This window comes from Chlorocebus sabaeus, chromosome 12 (assembly GCF_047675955.1).
Source record: "Chlorocebus sabaeus isolate Y175 chromosome 12, mChlSab1.0.hap1, whole genome shotgun sequence".
NCBI lineage: Eukaryota > Metazoa > Chordata > Mammalia > Primates > Cercopithecidae > Chlorocebus > Chlorocebus sabaeus.
Genome location: NC_132915.1, coordinates 113,870,924 through 113,885,896, shown reverse-complemented (window position 1 = coordinate 113,885,896; position 14,973 = coordinate 113,870,924). Strand labels below are relative to the sequence as shown.

At 54.7% G+C, this 14,973-nt stretch overlaps 1 protein-coding gene across 4 annotated transcripts in view; it reads left to right on the top strand.

The window, feature by feature from the left end:
* The first annotated feature begins 192 nt into the window (after positions 1-192).
* Positions 193-14,973, top strand: part of PNPLA7 (patatin like domain 7, lysophospholipase) — a 79,918-nt gene continuing 65,137 nt past the window's right edge. The window contains exons 1-8 of one of the 4 annotated variants that reach the window (XM_073022131.1): positions 193-711; positions 2,951-3,025; positions 3,204-3,291; positions 3,687-3,766; positions 5,751-5,842; positions 5,993-6,133; positions 6,763-6,922; positions 9,175-9,255. In XM_073022131.1, coding sequence (XP_072878232.1) covers positions 682-711; positions 2,951-3,025; positions 3,204-3,291; positions 3,687-3,766; positions 5,751-5,842; positions 5,993-6,133; positions 6,763-6,922; positions 9,175-9,255 — 747 coding nt within the window. In that variant the 5' untranslated portion in view covers positions 193-681. The remainder of the gene's footprint in view (positions 712-2,950; positions 3,026-3,203; positions 3,292-3,686; positions 3,767-5,750; positions 5,843-5,992; positions 6,134-6,762; positions 6,923-9,174; positions 9,256-14,973) is intronic. The other 3 variants (XM_073022132.1, XM_073022133.1, XM_073022134.1) reach the window with 3 other exon arrangements.

Here is a 14,973-nt window from a genome sequence, read left to right as displayed (position 1 = left end):
TCCACCCCCTCCCCAGCTGCACCCCCCTCTCCAGCGGCACCCCACACCCCGGATCCACCCCCTCCCCAGCTGCACTCCCTCCCCAGCGGCACCCGCATACCCCGATACACGCCCCCTCAGCGGCACCCCCACACCCCGATCCACGCCCCCCCAGCGTCACCCCTACAACCCGGATCCACGCGCTCACCACTGCACTCCCCTCCCCAACTGCACCCCATCCCCAGCGGCACCCCCAGACCCCGATCCACGCCCTCCCTGCGACACGCCCACAACCCGGATCCACGCCCCGCCAGCGTCACCTCCCCTCCAACCGTGCTTTTCCGGAAGGCAGCGCTGCCCCCACCCCCGCCGCGCTGGTCCTGGCTCCTCTTGACCTGCTTGGAGCCGCCCCATCTGGCTGCTGTTCTGGGTTCCAGGACAGCCACGTGAGGGCTGTTTACAGAGGGAAAGAAGTGGCTCCTAACAGACGACAGACGCTTCTCAAAAGACACCTGCTCTTCCTGTAGAACAGACTTTTTCAGCAGGATTTTGCTTTCAGTGAAACGTGATTTGACTTGAAAAGGAACCCAGTGAGAAGTCTGAGTCCACAGCTGTCCGGGTGTGAGCGTGAGCGGGTAGAGGTGTGCCCTTGTTTGCCTCAGGCTGTCTGATTTTCTCAGGCTGTTTTTTCTGTTTCTGTCCATGGAGGAAGAGAAAGATGACAGCCCAGAGGTATGTAACTCAGGGGGCCAGATCCCTGGACTTCCCAGTTGGGGGGCATTTCTGGAGCCAGAGAAGGGTCCTCTTGGCGTCTGCTCTGCCGCGCTCTTTGGCCCCGTGGCTTCTTCGTGCCTGAGGACTATGGGAGTGGTGGTTCTGGCCCCTCTCTGCCGCCTGTCACGGCTGCCAGCGCGTGTTAGACGCATGAATTCACAGCGAGGACAGCCAGTGGTGCCCCATGGGCATTTTTTCACGGAGTTGGGGGGGTACAGCCAGCAGTGGCCCATGGGCATTGCCTGAGGCCTTGTCTTTTCTTCCTCTAAGGTCACAATTGCTACTTCCAGTTTTCCCTTAGGACTTTGCCTGATGATTTTGCTTCGAATCTTTTTCTTTCTTTCTTTTTTATTTTTTCCCCAAGACGAAGTCTTGCTCTGTCACACAGGCTGGAGTGCAATGGTGTGATCTTGGCTCACTGCGGCCTCCGCCTCCTGGGTTCAAGCGATTCTCCTGCCTCAGCCTCCCCAGTAGCTGGGACTACAGGCAAGCACCACCACACCCAGCTCATTTTTGTATTCTTAGTAGAGACCGGGTTTCACCATGCTGGCCAGGCTGGTCTCGAACTCTTGACCTTGTGATCTGCCTACCTAGGCCTCCCAAAGTGCTGGGAGTACAGCTATGGGCCACTGTGCCGGGCCCTAGAATCTTTTTCTTAGTCAAACATCTGTAGCCACATCACAAAGGCCTTTTTTTCCTAAACCAGAAAACTGGACCCATTAAAGCAACAGTGAAAAGCTAGAAAAGGCTGAGCTGCTCCACTGCAGGAGAGCGTGTGACCAGGTCACGGGCCATTGTGTGATAGGCCTTCCTTGGATAATCTGTCCCAGAAGCGCTTGCTGGGCTCAGAGGGACTCACTTTGCTTCCTTAAGTGAAGGACATGGTCGTAGGTGCCTCTGTGCACCCCACTGATTGAGAGTGAGCGTAGGGGTGCCCCTGTCCTGAAGCAGAAGCTCCCAGGGCTTGTATTTGCCTTCTGAACCAAGTTCAAAGGGCTCAGCTTTCTGGGCACATCCTCATTCAGTCTTGGTGCAGAATTGTGTCTTTGAAATGCGTTTGAGTGCCCTTCCGACTTCCCCGGATTTTCTTTTTTTCTTTTTCTTTTTTTTTTTTTTTTTTGAGACGGAGTCTCGCTCTGTCGCCCAGACTGGAGTGCGGTGGCACAATCTCGGCTCACTGCAAGCTCCGCCTCCCGGGTTCATGCCATTCTCCTGCCTCAGCCTCCTGAGTAGCTGGGACTACAGGCGCCTGCCACCACGCCCAGCTAGTTTTTGAATTTTTAGTAGAGACGGGGTTTCACCGTGTTAGCCAGGATGGTGTTGATCTCCTGACTCATGATCCACCTGCCTCAGCATCCCAAAGTTCTGGGATTGCAGCTGTAAGCCACCACATGTGGCCCTTCCCTGGATTTTCTGGCATGGATGGGAGTCCTGCTTCTCTGTAGCGGGAGACGGGGGTGGGTGCTGCTTTAGGCCTCGGCTCTTGTGTGGAAACTTGCAGGCTGAACCAGTGGCCTCCCCTGCCCTATCCAGTTCCTGGCTGCCTGGGAGGAAGATGTGATGCCAGCAGGAATGGAGAGGGCTGCCTTGTCTGGCTGGTGTCTTCTTGTTTTCTCTTTCACTTCTTGGGGAGCCACCAGCGTCCTCTGCTGTCGCTCACTCAGCATCCTGTCCTCACCCTGTCTTCCCTCCCTCCCACGGACCTGGACTTCTGAAGTCCCGCTGCTCCAGGAGATGGCAGCACACAGAGGCTTCTCGGCCTCCCTCTCAGCCGCCACTGCCTCCTTGTCTGGCATGTGAACTGGTGTTAAATGTTCTCAGAATCCAGATGGCTCAAAGGGTTTTCGAGCACTGCTCCTGCTGGGGCTGAGGGGACACTGAGAGGGGGCCTTGGCCTCCCCTGTGGCCGGGCCTGCTCCCTGAGACTGCATCCCAGGGATCGTGTCACCAGCATGCAGGTGTGTGAGTGATGGCCCTGCCCCGCTGTGTCCCAGTGACCGAGGAAGCCAGATTGCTCTCTGAATGCTTCGTAGCGGGGGGCTCAGAGGACCCCGGCACCCCGGGCGAGATCACTGCTTGCTTGGTCTCCGGGGCTGCTGACTTCTGTCCTAACTCCCAGCTCTCCTTTTGCTGCTCTGAGCAAGTCTGGGCTGGGAAGCCCGTCCATGCCCGCCTGACCCCATGCTCTCTGCTGCAGGTTGGCTTCTGCCTGGGCACCGCTCTGCACTCTTGGGGGCTGTGGTTCACGGAGGAAGGTTCCCCGTCCACCATGGTAATCACCTCACACTTCCCTGGGGCCAGACCTGGATGGGCCGTGGCCTTTTTCACCTCTCCCTGCCCCCATCCCCTGGCTCATTCCTGCCAGCCTGTGGTTGGGGTGGGGGCAGGCTTAGGGCTAGGGTTGGTTTTGTGGCCTTGCTGATGGGCACCATGTCCCCACTCTTGGCCAGCTGACGGGGATTGCGGTTGGAGCCCTCCTGGCCCTGGCCTTGGCTGGTGTTCTCATCCTTTTCACATTCAGAAGGCTTAGCCAATTTCGTGAGTATCTTGGTTCTGACTCTGGCCTGGGGGGTTGGGGGAAAGCGTGGGTGCCTTGGGATGTGTTTTGAGCCCCTGGGAGGGGTCCTCAAGTCCACAGTGGGTTTGGCTAGAATCCAGTGGCCCATCTGGGCTCAGGCTGAGCCCGTCGGTTCCAGGAAGCCAAGTCTGTTCAGAGCCCTTTCTGTTCTCCTCTCCTGAGCAAGGCTTCAGTGGGAAGAGGGGAGAGCCCCCTTTGTTGGAGGCGAGCCTGTCACCCAGGCCCCCTTCCCTCGTGCTGTCTGAGTATGGCCAGGTACTGGCGGGGACGAGAGTACTGACTGCACACACCTGCATGTCCAGGACCAGGCCTGTGCCACGGCTCTACCTCAGGCCGTCTCTTCATTCCCCTGCAGGACAAGCGCAGCCCACTCCTCAGTACCGGTTCCGAAAGAGAGACAAAGTGATGTTTTACGGCCGGAAGATCATGAGGAAGGTAGCTGGTGCTCGGGGCCCCAGGTTGCACACAGCTTCCCGGAGCAGGCCCCTGTGGGAGGGACCCCTCCTGCTGCGGGCTCCCCAAGTCCAGGCAGTGCTTGGCGTGTGCCGCCGTGTCCCCGGCTTCCCAGCTCTGCGACCAGGCTCAGGGTTTGGGGAACATAAATCGTGCGGAATGGTGTCTGCTTCCTCCAGCTGAATCCAGTGTGTTTTACCCAGAAATAAGCCCCCACCCTCTCAGACCTCGGCTCTCCTTGGCCTGAAGGGGCAGCTCCGGGAATGTCTGTGGTGGACAGTGGCCGGAGGGGAGAGAAGGTCCTGTCTGCCCCTAGAGTGGATGTTTATTTTAACAAGAAATGAGAGCAGAAAGCTGCTTTGTAAGAACATCGCTGGGGCCTGGTGGGTGCAGAGGGCCTCACGCTCTGCCAGAGGTTTCTGACTCTGGTGCTGAGCTTGGAGGTCTCTGCCAGGCTTTAGGGTGCTGGACTGAGGACAGAGTCCATCCCCCGGGATTGGAAGGGCTAAGTTCCCTGGTTACTGGCATGTGTGATCTAAGCTAAAAGCTGCGTGGCTCACTTTGAGTGTCTGGGTGGTTCCGGAACCTAGACACAGATCCCTGGGCCGGGGCTCAGGAATCCGAGTTCAACAAGCCCCGATCCGGGGAATAAGCACGCTTGGTTTAACCCTTCCTGGGCTTTGGCCAGTTGGGTTGTCAGTGGCTTCCCCTGGCCGCCTCCTTGCACTCCTGAAGGGCCCAGGAAGTGCTCAACAGACCACCCAGAAGCTTCACAGAAACCATACAGACTGATCCCTTTAAAGCAATCTTTGTTACCTTTCTCTGGTTGTACAGCTAATTCATGTTCTTCACAGAAAATTGAAAAACTCGGCAGGGCGCGGTGGCTCACGCCTGTAATCCCAGCACGTTGGGAGGCTGAGGTGGGCCGATCATGAGGTCAGGAGTTTGAGACCAGCCTGGCCATCATGGTGAAACCCCATCTCTACTGAAAATACGAAAATTAGCTGGGCGTTGTGGTGGGCGCCTGTAATCCCAGCTACTCGGGAGGCTGAGGCAGGAGAAACGTTTGAATCTGGGAGGCGGAGGTTGTGGTGAATCGAGATCGTGCCACTGCACTGCAGCCTGGGCAACAAGAGCGAAACTGCGTCTAAAAAAAAAAAAGAAAGAAAGAAAATTGAGAAACTCAAGAGGGGAGGGAGTGGGTGTCTGTGGCTCATCTGTTCTCATCAGCGTTAAGTGCTGTGAAAGGGCAGATGAGTTAGGGCTGCTGTATGCTGGGTCTGGAACAGGCTCAGGCGGCCGGGATAGGGCGTGGGGTGATCTGTTGAGTGTCGACCATCATCCAGTGGCCCCACAGAGGACAGGGAAGCGGAGGGCCTGGGAGGAAAGCTGCAAGGCCAACAGCTCTGTACTGAAGGGCAGCAGGCAGTGGTGCCCGAGTGAGGTGGCCCTGCCAGCATGCAGGGTGTGACCCAGGCCTCTGCTGTTCTGGGCAGTCAAGCAGGCACTGCCTGAGAAAAGGGAAGAAAACTGTTCCAGATATGGGACAGAGTGGGCAGTGGCCCCAGGTCAGAGGGGAAGTGATAGGGGGAAGGTCGGTGGGGACAGTGGTGGATTTTTAAAGGGTTATAGGAAAGGGTTGTGTTGAACAGCACGAAAGCCAAGGATGGAGTGGCTGTCAGCCTTCGGGGCAGTGGGGCCGGCCGACATGAAGCCCTGGAGCTCTGGAGGGTTGGCTGTTTGGGGACAGTGAGGATGATCCCAACGTTGTGTGGGGCTGTATCACTCACTGCCAACATCCCTCACAGGCCAGGCGGGGTGGGGAAATGGCACAGCCGGACCCCAGGAGCTGAAGCTGGGCCTGCGGGAGGCTCACAGGCAGGTTCTGAGGACTGACCCCCGTGACGAAGAGCCTGGACCTTGCGGCTTGCAGGGTCAGTGCCTGGTGTCTCCCTTGGCTCTGCAGGTGACCACGCTCCCCAGCACCCTGGTGGAGAACACCGCACTGCCCCGGCAGCGGGCCAGGAAGAGGACCAAGGTGCTATCTTTGGCCAAGAGGTATTGAGTGTCCTTCAGACCACATCCTGCCTGGGGTGCCCCCCACGGTGCTGGCTTCCCTGACCCTGGGCTGCCTGGCGTGTCGGCCACTGATGCTGTGGGTTTTGAACCCGCCTGGTCTGCTCAAGGCTACTGTGTCTCTGCCTGTAGGATTCTGCGTTTCAAGAAGGAATACCCGGCCCTGCAGCCCAAGGAGCCCCCGCCCTCCCTGCTGGAGGCCGACCTCACAGAGTTTGATGTGAAGAATTCTCACCTACCCTCGGAAGTTCTGTACATGCTGAAAAATGTTCGGTAAGAGCAGGGATGAGCCCCGAGGGCTGCTGCAGCTCCCGTCCTCCGGGCTTCTCACTGGGGACTGGCTCCAGCTTGGCTGTCTTGTGTTGGGGGATGGTTGGCAAAGCCCATCATGGGGCTGCTGGTGTCTGTGCCCCGTGGCAGGGCCTCGTGGTCTGCTGGCTCCTTCACCAGGTCTTTCTTGTTCTGTTGAACAATTTCCAGTATTTCATCTTCAGCAGTGAACCCAGAGCAAGAGTGAGAACGGTGTGGTGGATCCAAAGTCTGGAGCCTGGGTTCTGCTCTGTGCTCCCGTCTTGCTGACTGGCCCCTGGACTGCACCCCTCTTCCACTCCCTGGCCCAGCTCACCATCCTGGAGGCCACCTTTGCCTTCCTCCCGTGTGCGTGGGGCTCAGGTTCACAGGTCAAGAAGTTCTCTGAGCTGATGGAAAACAGGCTCATGGGAATTTCAGAAGTTGACAGTTGTGTTCGGCAGTGATGCCGTGTGGTTTGTTGGTCAGCCGCGTGGACCCACAGCACAAGGCCTGGCGCCAGTGGGGTCAGTGGCCGTGAGCTCTCGAGACTCTGGCGGAGACCGACCTCCTCCCCTGGAAGGCCGTCCCACAGCGCCCTCTGGCTCTTGCAGGGTCCTGGGCCACTTTGAGAAGCCGCTGTTCCTGGAGCTTTGCAAACACATCGTCTTTGTGCAGCTGCAGGAGGGGGAGCACGTCTTCCGGCCCGGGGCGCCAGACCCCAGCATCTGTGTGGTGCAGGACGGGCGGCTGGAGGTCTGCATCCAGGACGCTGTGAGTCGCAGGGTGGCGGGGCACTCACCTCCACGTCTGTCATCTCAGGTTCTTAAACGTTTCCCACTGAAAAGCAAGGCAAAATTTTTATTTTAATTTCTTTGGGGGAAAACTCACCATTTTAATTTTTATTACATTTTATTTAATTTCTTTTTTTTTTTTTTTTTTTTTTTTGAGACGGAGTCTTGCTCTGCCGCCCAGGCTGGAATGCAGTGGCCGGATCTCAGCTCACTGCAAGCTCCGCCTCCCGGGTTCCCGCCATTCTCCTGTCTCAGCCTCCCGAGTAGCTGGGACTACAGGCGCCGCCACCTCACCCGGCTGGTGTTTTTGTATTTTTTAGTAGAGACGGGGTTTCACTGTGTTAGCCAGGATGGTCTCGATCTCCTGACCTCGTGATCTGCCCGTCTCGGCCTCCCAAAGTGCTGGGATTACAGGCTTGAGCCACCGCGCCCGGCCTTTATTTAATTTCTTGAGACAGGGTCTCACTCTGTCACCCAGGCTGGAGTGCAGTGGTGCAATCTAAGCTCACTGAGGCCTCGATTTCCTGGGCTCAAGCGATGCTTATGCCTCAGCCTCTCGAGTAGCTGGGATTACAGGTGTGTGTCACCACGCCCGCCTCACTTTTAAAATTTTTTTGTAGAGATGGAGTCCTACTTGGTTGCCCGGGCTGGTCAGCAATTCCTGTGCTCAGGCAACTCTCCCTTCTCGGCCTGTCAGAGCACTGGAATTGCAGGCATGGGGCCTGGGCCTGGCAGCTGTTTTAAATGTTTCTTCCAAGTCCTCGGAATACTCCCTTTGATGGTTTAGTACTAAGTCACTGTATTGATTTGCCATGATCAATTGAGACCTTGCTCTATTTTCAGGTTTCTAACAAAATTAAATTATTTTAATTGTAAGAAAATAATTAAGGCCAAGGTGGGAAGATCACCTGAGCCCACAGGTTGGAGACCAGCTTGGATGACATAGTGAGACTCCATCTCTACAAAAAGTAAAAAATAATTATCCAGGCATGGTGGTAGCACCTGTGGTCCCAGCTACTTGGGGGCCAAGGTGGGAGGATCACTTGAGTCTGGGAGGTCGAGGCTGCGGTGAGCTATGTTCACGCCACTGCACTGCAGCCTGGACGACAGAGCGAGACTCTGTCTCCAAAAAAAAAAAAAAAAAAAAAAAAAATTCAGGTATGAATCCATGTAGGACCTCAATACTTGTTTCCTGCCTCTGTTGAATTCTGCCCTTTGAATCGCTGCTCAGGGGTGGGAGCTGGGCCAGACCCTGCCGCGGCCTCTTCGGCGTGTGTGGCTCCCCCGCAGGGTGGTGTGGCTTTGTCTGTCCAGGCAGTTGCGACCCAGACTCCTCATTGCTTGTTCCCATTTAAAGCACACGCTTAGCAAACCCTGGGCTTTGTGTGATCATCGCCCTGACCTGCAGGGCTCCTGCCAACTGTGGTCCCGGCAGTGGGCACCGACCCCATACCAGCTCCAGCACTGCCTGTCAGGGCTTCTAGACCAAAAGTGCTGCTGGCCAAAGTGTTTGGTTCTCAGGTTTGTCGCTTCGTCTGTGGCTGGACTTGATCGGTTGTTAGGAGGGAAAGGGGCTTGGTTCCCCCATCTGGGGAAGCTGGAGCCAGTAGCTTCTGGGGATGGGGCCGCCCAGCTGGTGAAGCAGAGGCTTTTGTTGCCGATCGTGCGGGGCCTCCTGAAGGACCAGAACCTGTGTCCCTCTGGCCTTTGGACTAGATGGGAGGGGCTCATGGAGGGGACTGGGGCCAGATTTGGGCAACTTCATAAAGAATTTTCCTGGGTCAAGCTGAGATGAAGTGCTTACATTGTTAAATCACCAAAAGAATGTAGTTTCCTTCCTTTTTTTTTTTTTACCTAATGGAAAATTATATCAAAGTTCTGGAATTTAGGCTGGTACTAACTGAATCGGTCCTCGGAGCCCTTATAGTTAGTTCAGCAAACAAATAGGCTCTGAAAGCTTTTGCCTCAGTCCCCACCCTGAAGACGAGTCGTGGGATGGAGAGGTGGGTCTCCTCCTTCGTCTCCGTTTTCCTTGCCGCTGCTTCCTGTTGTACCCCTGAGGCCAGCGGGTCCGTCTCGTCCCCTGCCCTCCATCCGAGGCACTTGCTGCTGTCATGGCGCCTCAGAGGTGCAGGCCCGTGGCCCCACTGCCCTGGGCTGGGCTGAGCCTCTGCCAGGCCCCGCGGTCACGACCCGTGACCTGACGGCGCCCACTCTGCTCTCCAATCGCAGGATGGCACCGAGGTGGTGGTGAAAGAGGTTCTGGCAGGAGACAGCGTCCACAGCCTGCTCAGCATCCTGGACATCATCACCGTGAGTGCCCCGCTGCCTGGCCCTCAGAGCGCCGCTGGGTCGGCCCTGGAGGCCTGGTTTTTCTGTCTTGCCTGGGCAGCCAGCAGTGGTTAAAGGCCAGTTCTCTACAGTGACGTGAGGGGAGCGGGGTTTGGTCCAGGAAGGAGGGAGGAAGGAGGAGGGAGCTTCATTCTGGCCACAGTGCATTGAAGAATAGCCGGGCATGTGGTTAAGGGTTTTGGTTGTCTCTTAAATGACTGTTTTTGAACTGGGCAATAAATGCATGTGGTTCAGCCATCAAAAAGCACAAAGCGTCGTACAGGGAGGGTGTTTTCTCCTCTCCTCAGGCCCAAGGCCCTCCCGGGGGACCTGCCGCCCCTGTTTCCTGCAGGTCCTGCTGGGCTCCTCCCTGCTGGCGCCGTCTTTCTATGACTCCCAGTCTTTTGCTTTTCGTTGTTGCAGTGAATGGTCTCCTGTGCCCATCGTTTCCTATACTGGAGCCTGATTTGCAGGATAAATCCTTAGGGTGGACTTGCTGGGTCCCAGGGGATGCACACTCGTAATTTTGAAAGGTGCTGCCGGGCCGAGCATGGTGGCTCATGCCTGTAATCCCAGCACTTTGGGAGGCTGAGGCGGGTGGATCACGAGGTCAAGAGATTGAGACCAGCAAGGCCAACATGGTGAAACCCCATCTCTGCTAAAAATACAAAAATTAACTGGGTGTAGGGCCGGGTGCCAGTAATCCCAACTACTTGGGAGGCTGAGGCAGGAGAATCGCATGAACCCGGGAGGTAGAGGTTGCAGTGAGCCAAGATCAGGCCACTGCACTCCAGTCTGGGCAACAAGAGTGAAACTCTGTCTCAAAAATAAATAATAAATAAATAAATAAATAAAAATCATATATCATGTTGTCTCATGATTTTTCACTTTTTATTATGGGACAGTTCAAAAGTGCAAAAATACTAAAATCACCCCGTGTGCCCAACACTCACTAGGATGATTATTTTTTTTTTTATTTTTATTTTTTTGAGACGGAGTCTCGCTCTGTTGCCCAGGCTGGACTGCAGTGGCCGGATCTCTGCTCATTGCAAGCTCCGCCTCCCGGGTTTACGCCATTCTCCTGCCTCAGCCTCCCGAGTAGCTGGGACTACAGGTGCCCGCCACCTCGTCCGGCTAGTTTTTTGTATTTTTTAGTAGAGACGGGGTTTCACCGTGTTAGCCAGGATGGTCTCGATCTCCTGACCTCGTGATCCGCCCGTCTCGGCCTCCCAAAGTGCTGGGATTACAGGCTTGAGCCACCGCGCCCGGCCAGGATGATTATTTTTTAGGCAGGGTCTCGCTCTGTTGCTTAGGCAGTGGCATGATCTTTGCTCATTGCAACCTCCGCCTCCAGGGCTCAAGCGATTCTCTCACCTCAGCTTCCAAAGCAGCTGAGACTGCAGGCGTGCACCACCACACCTGGCTAATTTTGTATGTTTTTGGAGAGAGAGAGATGAGGTTTTGCCATGTTGGCCAGGCTGATCTTGAACTCCTGGGCTCAAGGGATCTGCCTACCTCAGCCTCCCAAAATGCTGGGTTACTGGCCTGAGCCATCATGTCAAGTCATTAACTAGAAGTTGGTTTTTTGTTTGTTTGTTTTTGTTTTTGTTTTTTTGAGAGGGAGTCTCGCTCTGTTGCTCAGGCTGGAGTGCAGTGGCACCATCTTGGGTCCCTGTAGCCATCATCTCCCAGGTTCAAGTGATTCTCCTGCCTCAGCCTCCTGAGTACCTGGGATTACAGGAATGTGCCATCACACCTGGCTAATTTTTGTGTTTTTAGTAGAGACGGGGTTTCACCATGTTGGCCAGGCTGGTCTCTAACCCCGGACCTCAAGTGATCCGCCCGCCTCAGCCTCCCAGAATGCTGGGATTCCAGGCCTGAGCCACGGCGCCTGGCCCATTAACTGGAATTTAATGTCTGTTTAGTCTTTTTTTCTTTGAGTAAAACCTACATGCAGTGAAACAAATCTTTAGTGTCCATTAGCTGAATTTTGCTAAATGCCTATGAACTCAAAAGAGGTGTCTGATTTTAATCTTACTCTTTTGAGTTATACCTTTTGCATTCATTGTTAGCTGTGTATCGAGGTAACTTCTACCTCAGTTTCTCTAGCTTTCGTTAGAAGAGTTTTCCAGAGCTCATCAGAACCCTGGCTCGGATGCATTCAGGCAGAACCAACCGCTAGGTCCTTGCATGAAACCTCGCACTGGAGCCTGGGTGGTGTCCTCTGATCTCATCCTATGTTCCTCTGCTCGGAAAGGTTGTAACAAGCTCCAGCCAGACATTGGGGTGTCCAGGATGCTCACTCTGCTCCCCAGCAGATGGGCACAGGCGGGCGTTGAGCTGTTTGGGGCCTGGGGTGGAGGCATAGATGGGACCTCGGCATCTCATTGTGCTCCCTGGGACCTGCGTATCTTCGTGAGACGCGTGGCCTGTGCTGGGCAGGCTGCCGGCCTGGGGAGGGAGAGGACACCCACTTCCTTGGAGGTGTCATTAGAAGGCCGGTGCTCATCTTCGAGGGAGCGCCCAACATGGCTTGGGCAGAGTGGGGTCCCGGCCACCAGACCCACCTCTGTGTGCCTCTTTGGAGCCTCTGGTTAGTGTGTCTCTGGAGCTATGGTGGGCTTCTCAGGGACTCCTGGATGTGTAAGGGGCACCTATGGGCCTGAGAAAAGCTGGGAAAGGACTAGAGAAGCTTTGGTCTATGTGGATGTAAACCTGTTCGGCACGGGGCATCAGTATGCGTCCTACCTTGGATGATTCGTTTCTCTTTAAGCAAAAAGTAGCTTCACTGGGGTAGAGGCTTTCTCCGTTATTTCTTGTTCTTTCTGATCTTGATCTTGTTGTGATATTCCAGTTGGGCCTCACTTATCACAGTGCAGCAATGCCTGTGGCAGGAGAGAGGAGCTGTGTGCTGAGATGGGCCGGGTTCCTCTCGGCCACTGCGACCTGTCTCGTCCGCATTGGTGTCACAGCCCCTCTCCCTTAGGGGCGGGAATGGGTATCCCCTGAGTGTAGTAGGAGTGAAAAATGGGGGGTGGTTGGCTGAGCACGATGGCTCACGCCTGTAATCCCAGCACTTTGAGAGGCCAAGGCGGGAGGGTCACAAGATCAGGAGACCGAGACCATCCTGGCCAACATGGTGAAACCCGTCCCTACTAAAAATACAAAAATTAGCTGGGCATGGTGGTGGGCGCCTGTAGTCCCAGCTACTCGGGAGGCTGAGGTAGGAGAATCCCTTGAACCAAGGAGTTGGAGGTTGCAGTGAGCTGAGATCGCGCCATTGCACTCCAGCCTGGCGACAGAGTGAGACTCCGACCCCGTCTCCAAAAAAAAAAAAGAGTGATATCTGAGAGAGAGAATTCTGTATTGTGATTGGTTGATCATCTGGCGTGACATCGTTTTTGTCTCATCAAACTTTTGTGTTTGTCATTTTAACAAAATTTAAATTCTTGCAAAATAACATGGACAGATTCTAAAAACATACTTAAACTTTTATCAACAGTGGCCATCTGTCCCCGCACACTGAAAACGCTTCGGTTCCTTCTGAGCAGCTTTTCTTGCTGTTTCCTAACCCATCCGTTCTAGACATGCTGACTTCCTGTCGTGGGAGATGACATGTGGCTGCGCGGATAGCCCCCATGCCTCATGCTACGCTCCCAGCTGCGCCGCTCATGGGCAGCCGTTTCGACTTCATGGATGCTATTCACAGCTGAGCTGTGTAGTGTACTACAGTTACATTTCCTTTCTCGCCACTTTCTGTTTTCCTGGAGTGAACAGTTGTGTGATTTCTGGCTGCTTGGTGATTTTTCTGTGCACCCATTACAGACTCACACCCTGAACCAGCGGCTCCATGAACACTGCTTTGCTCTGGGAAAAGCGCCTCCCGGGAGCCGCCATCCTCCTGCCCAGTCGGACCCTCCCCAGGCCTGCTGTCTAGCCGCCATCCCGGGGCCACCCACCCTTCCTTCCCCCGCACAGGGCTCTTGCTGCTGCTTTCTCGGCCGGCGTGTTTTGGTGGAGCAAATCCTCCGTTAGCTTCCTGAAACAGGGTGCCAGGGAGGTGTATGTTTTGAAACCTTAGAAATCTAGAATTGTCTTTATTCTACACCACCTTTGTCTTTTTGTTGTACTTTTTCTTTCTTTCTTTTTTTTTTTTTAAAGACGGAGTCTCGCTCTGTCGCCCAGGCTAGAGTGCAGTGGCGGGATCTCAGCTCACTGCAAGCTCCGCCGCCCGGGTTCACGCCATTCTTCTGCCTCAGCCTCCCGAGTAGCTGGGACTACAGGCACCCGCCACCACGCCCGGCTAATTTTCTGTTTTTCAGTAGAGATGGGGTTTCACCGTGTTAGCCAGGATGGTCTCGATCTCCTGACCTCGTGATCCGCCCTCCTCGGCCTCCCAAAGTGGTGGGATTACAGGCGTGAGCCACTGCACCTGGCCCTTTTGTTATACTTTCTAGAAGATTTTTCAACTTTATTTTCCAAATCTTCCATTCAATTTTTAATTTCTGTCATATTTTTCATTTCAAGAGTTTTTTTTTCTGTGAATTTTTTTTTTTTTTTTTTGAGACGGGGTCTTGCCTTGTGGCCCAGGCTGGAGTGCAATGGCGTGATCTCAGCTTACTGCACCTCCTGCCTCAGCCTCCTAAGTAGCTGGGATTACAGGCATGTGCCACCACACCTAGCTAATTTTTGTATTTTTAGTAGGGACGGGGTTTCACCATGTTGGCCAGGCTGGTCTCAAACTCCTGACCTCGTGATCTGCCTGCCTCAGCCGCCCAAAGTGCTGGGATTACAGGCGTGAGCCACTGCGCCTGGCCCTGAATGTTCTTTTAAAAAAATTATCTTGTTCTTACTTCCTGGATAAAGTAAGATGGGTATTCTTTTGCTCCTGAGTTGTTTCTGACCTGAGTTTCTCTTCTCTGTTTATTTTGGTTTCTGTCTTTCCAATCAGGGACTTTTCTGCCTCCAGCAGTCGCTTTATGTGTGAGTGAAGTCCTTACTGAACGCAGGTGTGCAAACACGCATCGCTGCATCTCACAGAAATAACGTGGAGCCCAAGAGGCAACACAAAGCACACACTGTGTAATTTCGCTCACCTGAGGCTCAGCCACCGGCTGCACTGACACTTGAGGACAGAGGCTGGCCAGCCAGCTTTCTCCGTAAAAGGCCAGAGCATAAATATTTCAGCTTTATGGGCCACGTGGTCTCTCTTGCAGCTACTCAATGTGGCCATCTAGTGTTCCAAAAAAAACTTCCTTTACAAAACCCTGCGGCTGGGCTGGAGGGACTTGGCCCTGGTGTTTGGCCCTGCTGGGGTAAAAGGTCTCATTAGTGGTTGCCTGTTAGAGGTTTAGGCTGGGTATGGACTCAGGGAGGCGTAAGGTAATCTGGATTACTGGAAATGTTCTGTCTTGACTTCGGTGGGAGTTACATGGGTTAACTACAAAACAAAAAGAGTGTGATCCACCTGAAAGCTGCGTATAGGCCGCGTGTGCATGGGGTCGGGGTTCACTAATGGGGGACGCTCCCTGCAGGAGGACTGAGCAGGACACTGGCTCTTTCCTTCCTGATTTGGGAGCCCACAGGTCAGGGTCTGTAGGTGTTTTTTTTAGGGCAGCTTCTCAGAAAGAAATCTGCCTATGTCTTGCTGTGGTGGCAAGAGGTTGGAGGAGGGGGAGGAGTCTGGGGGGGAGGCTCCCG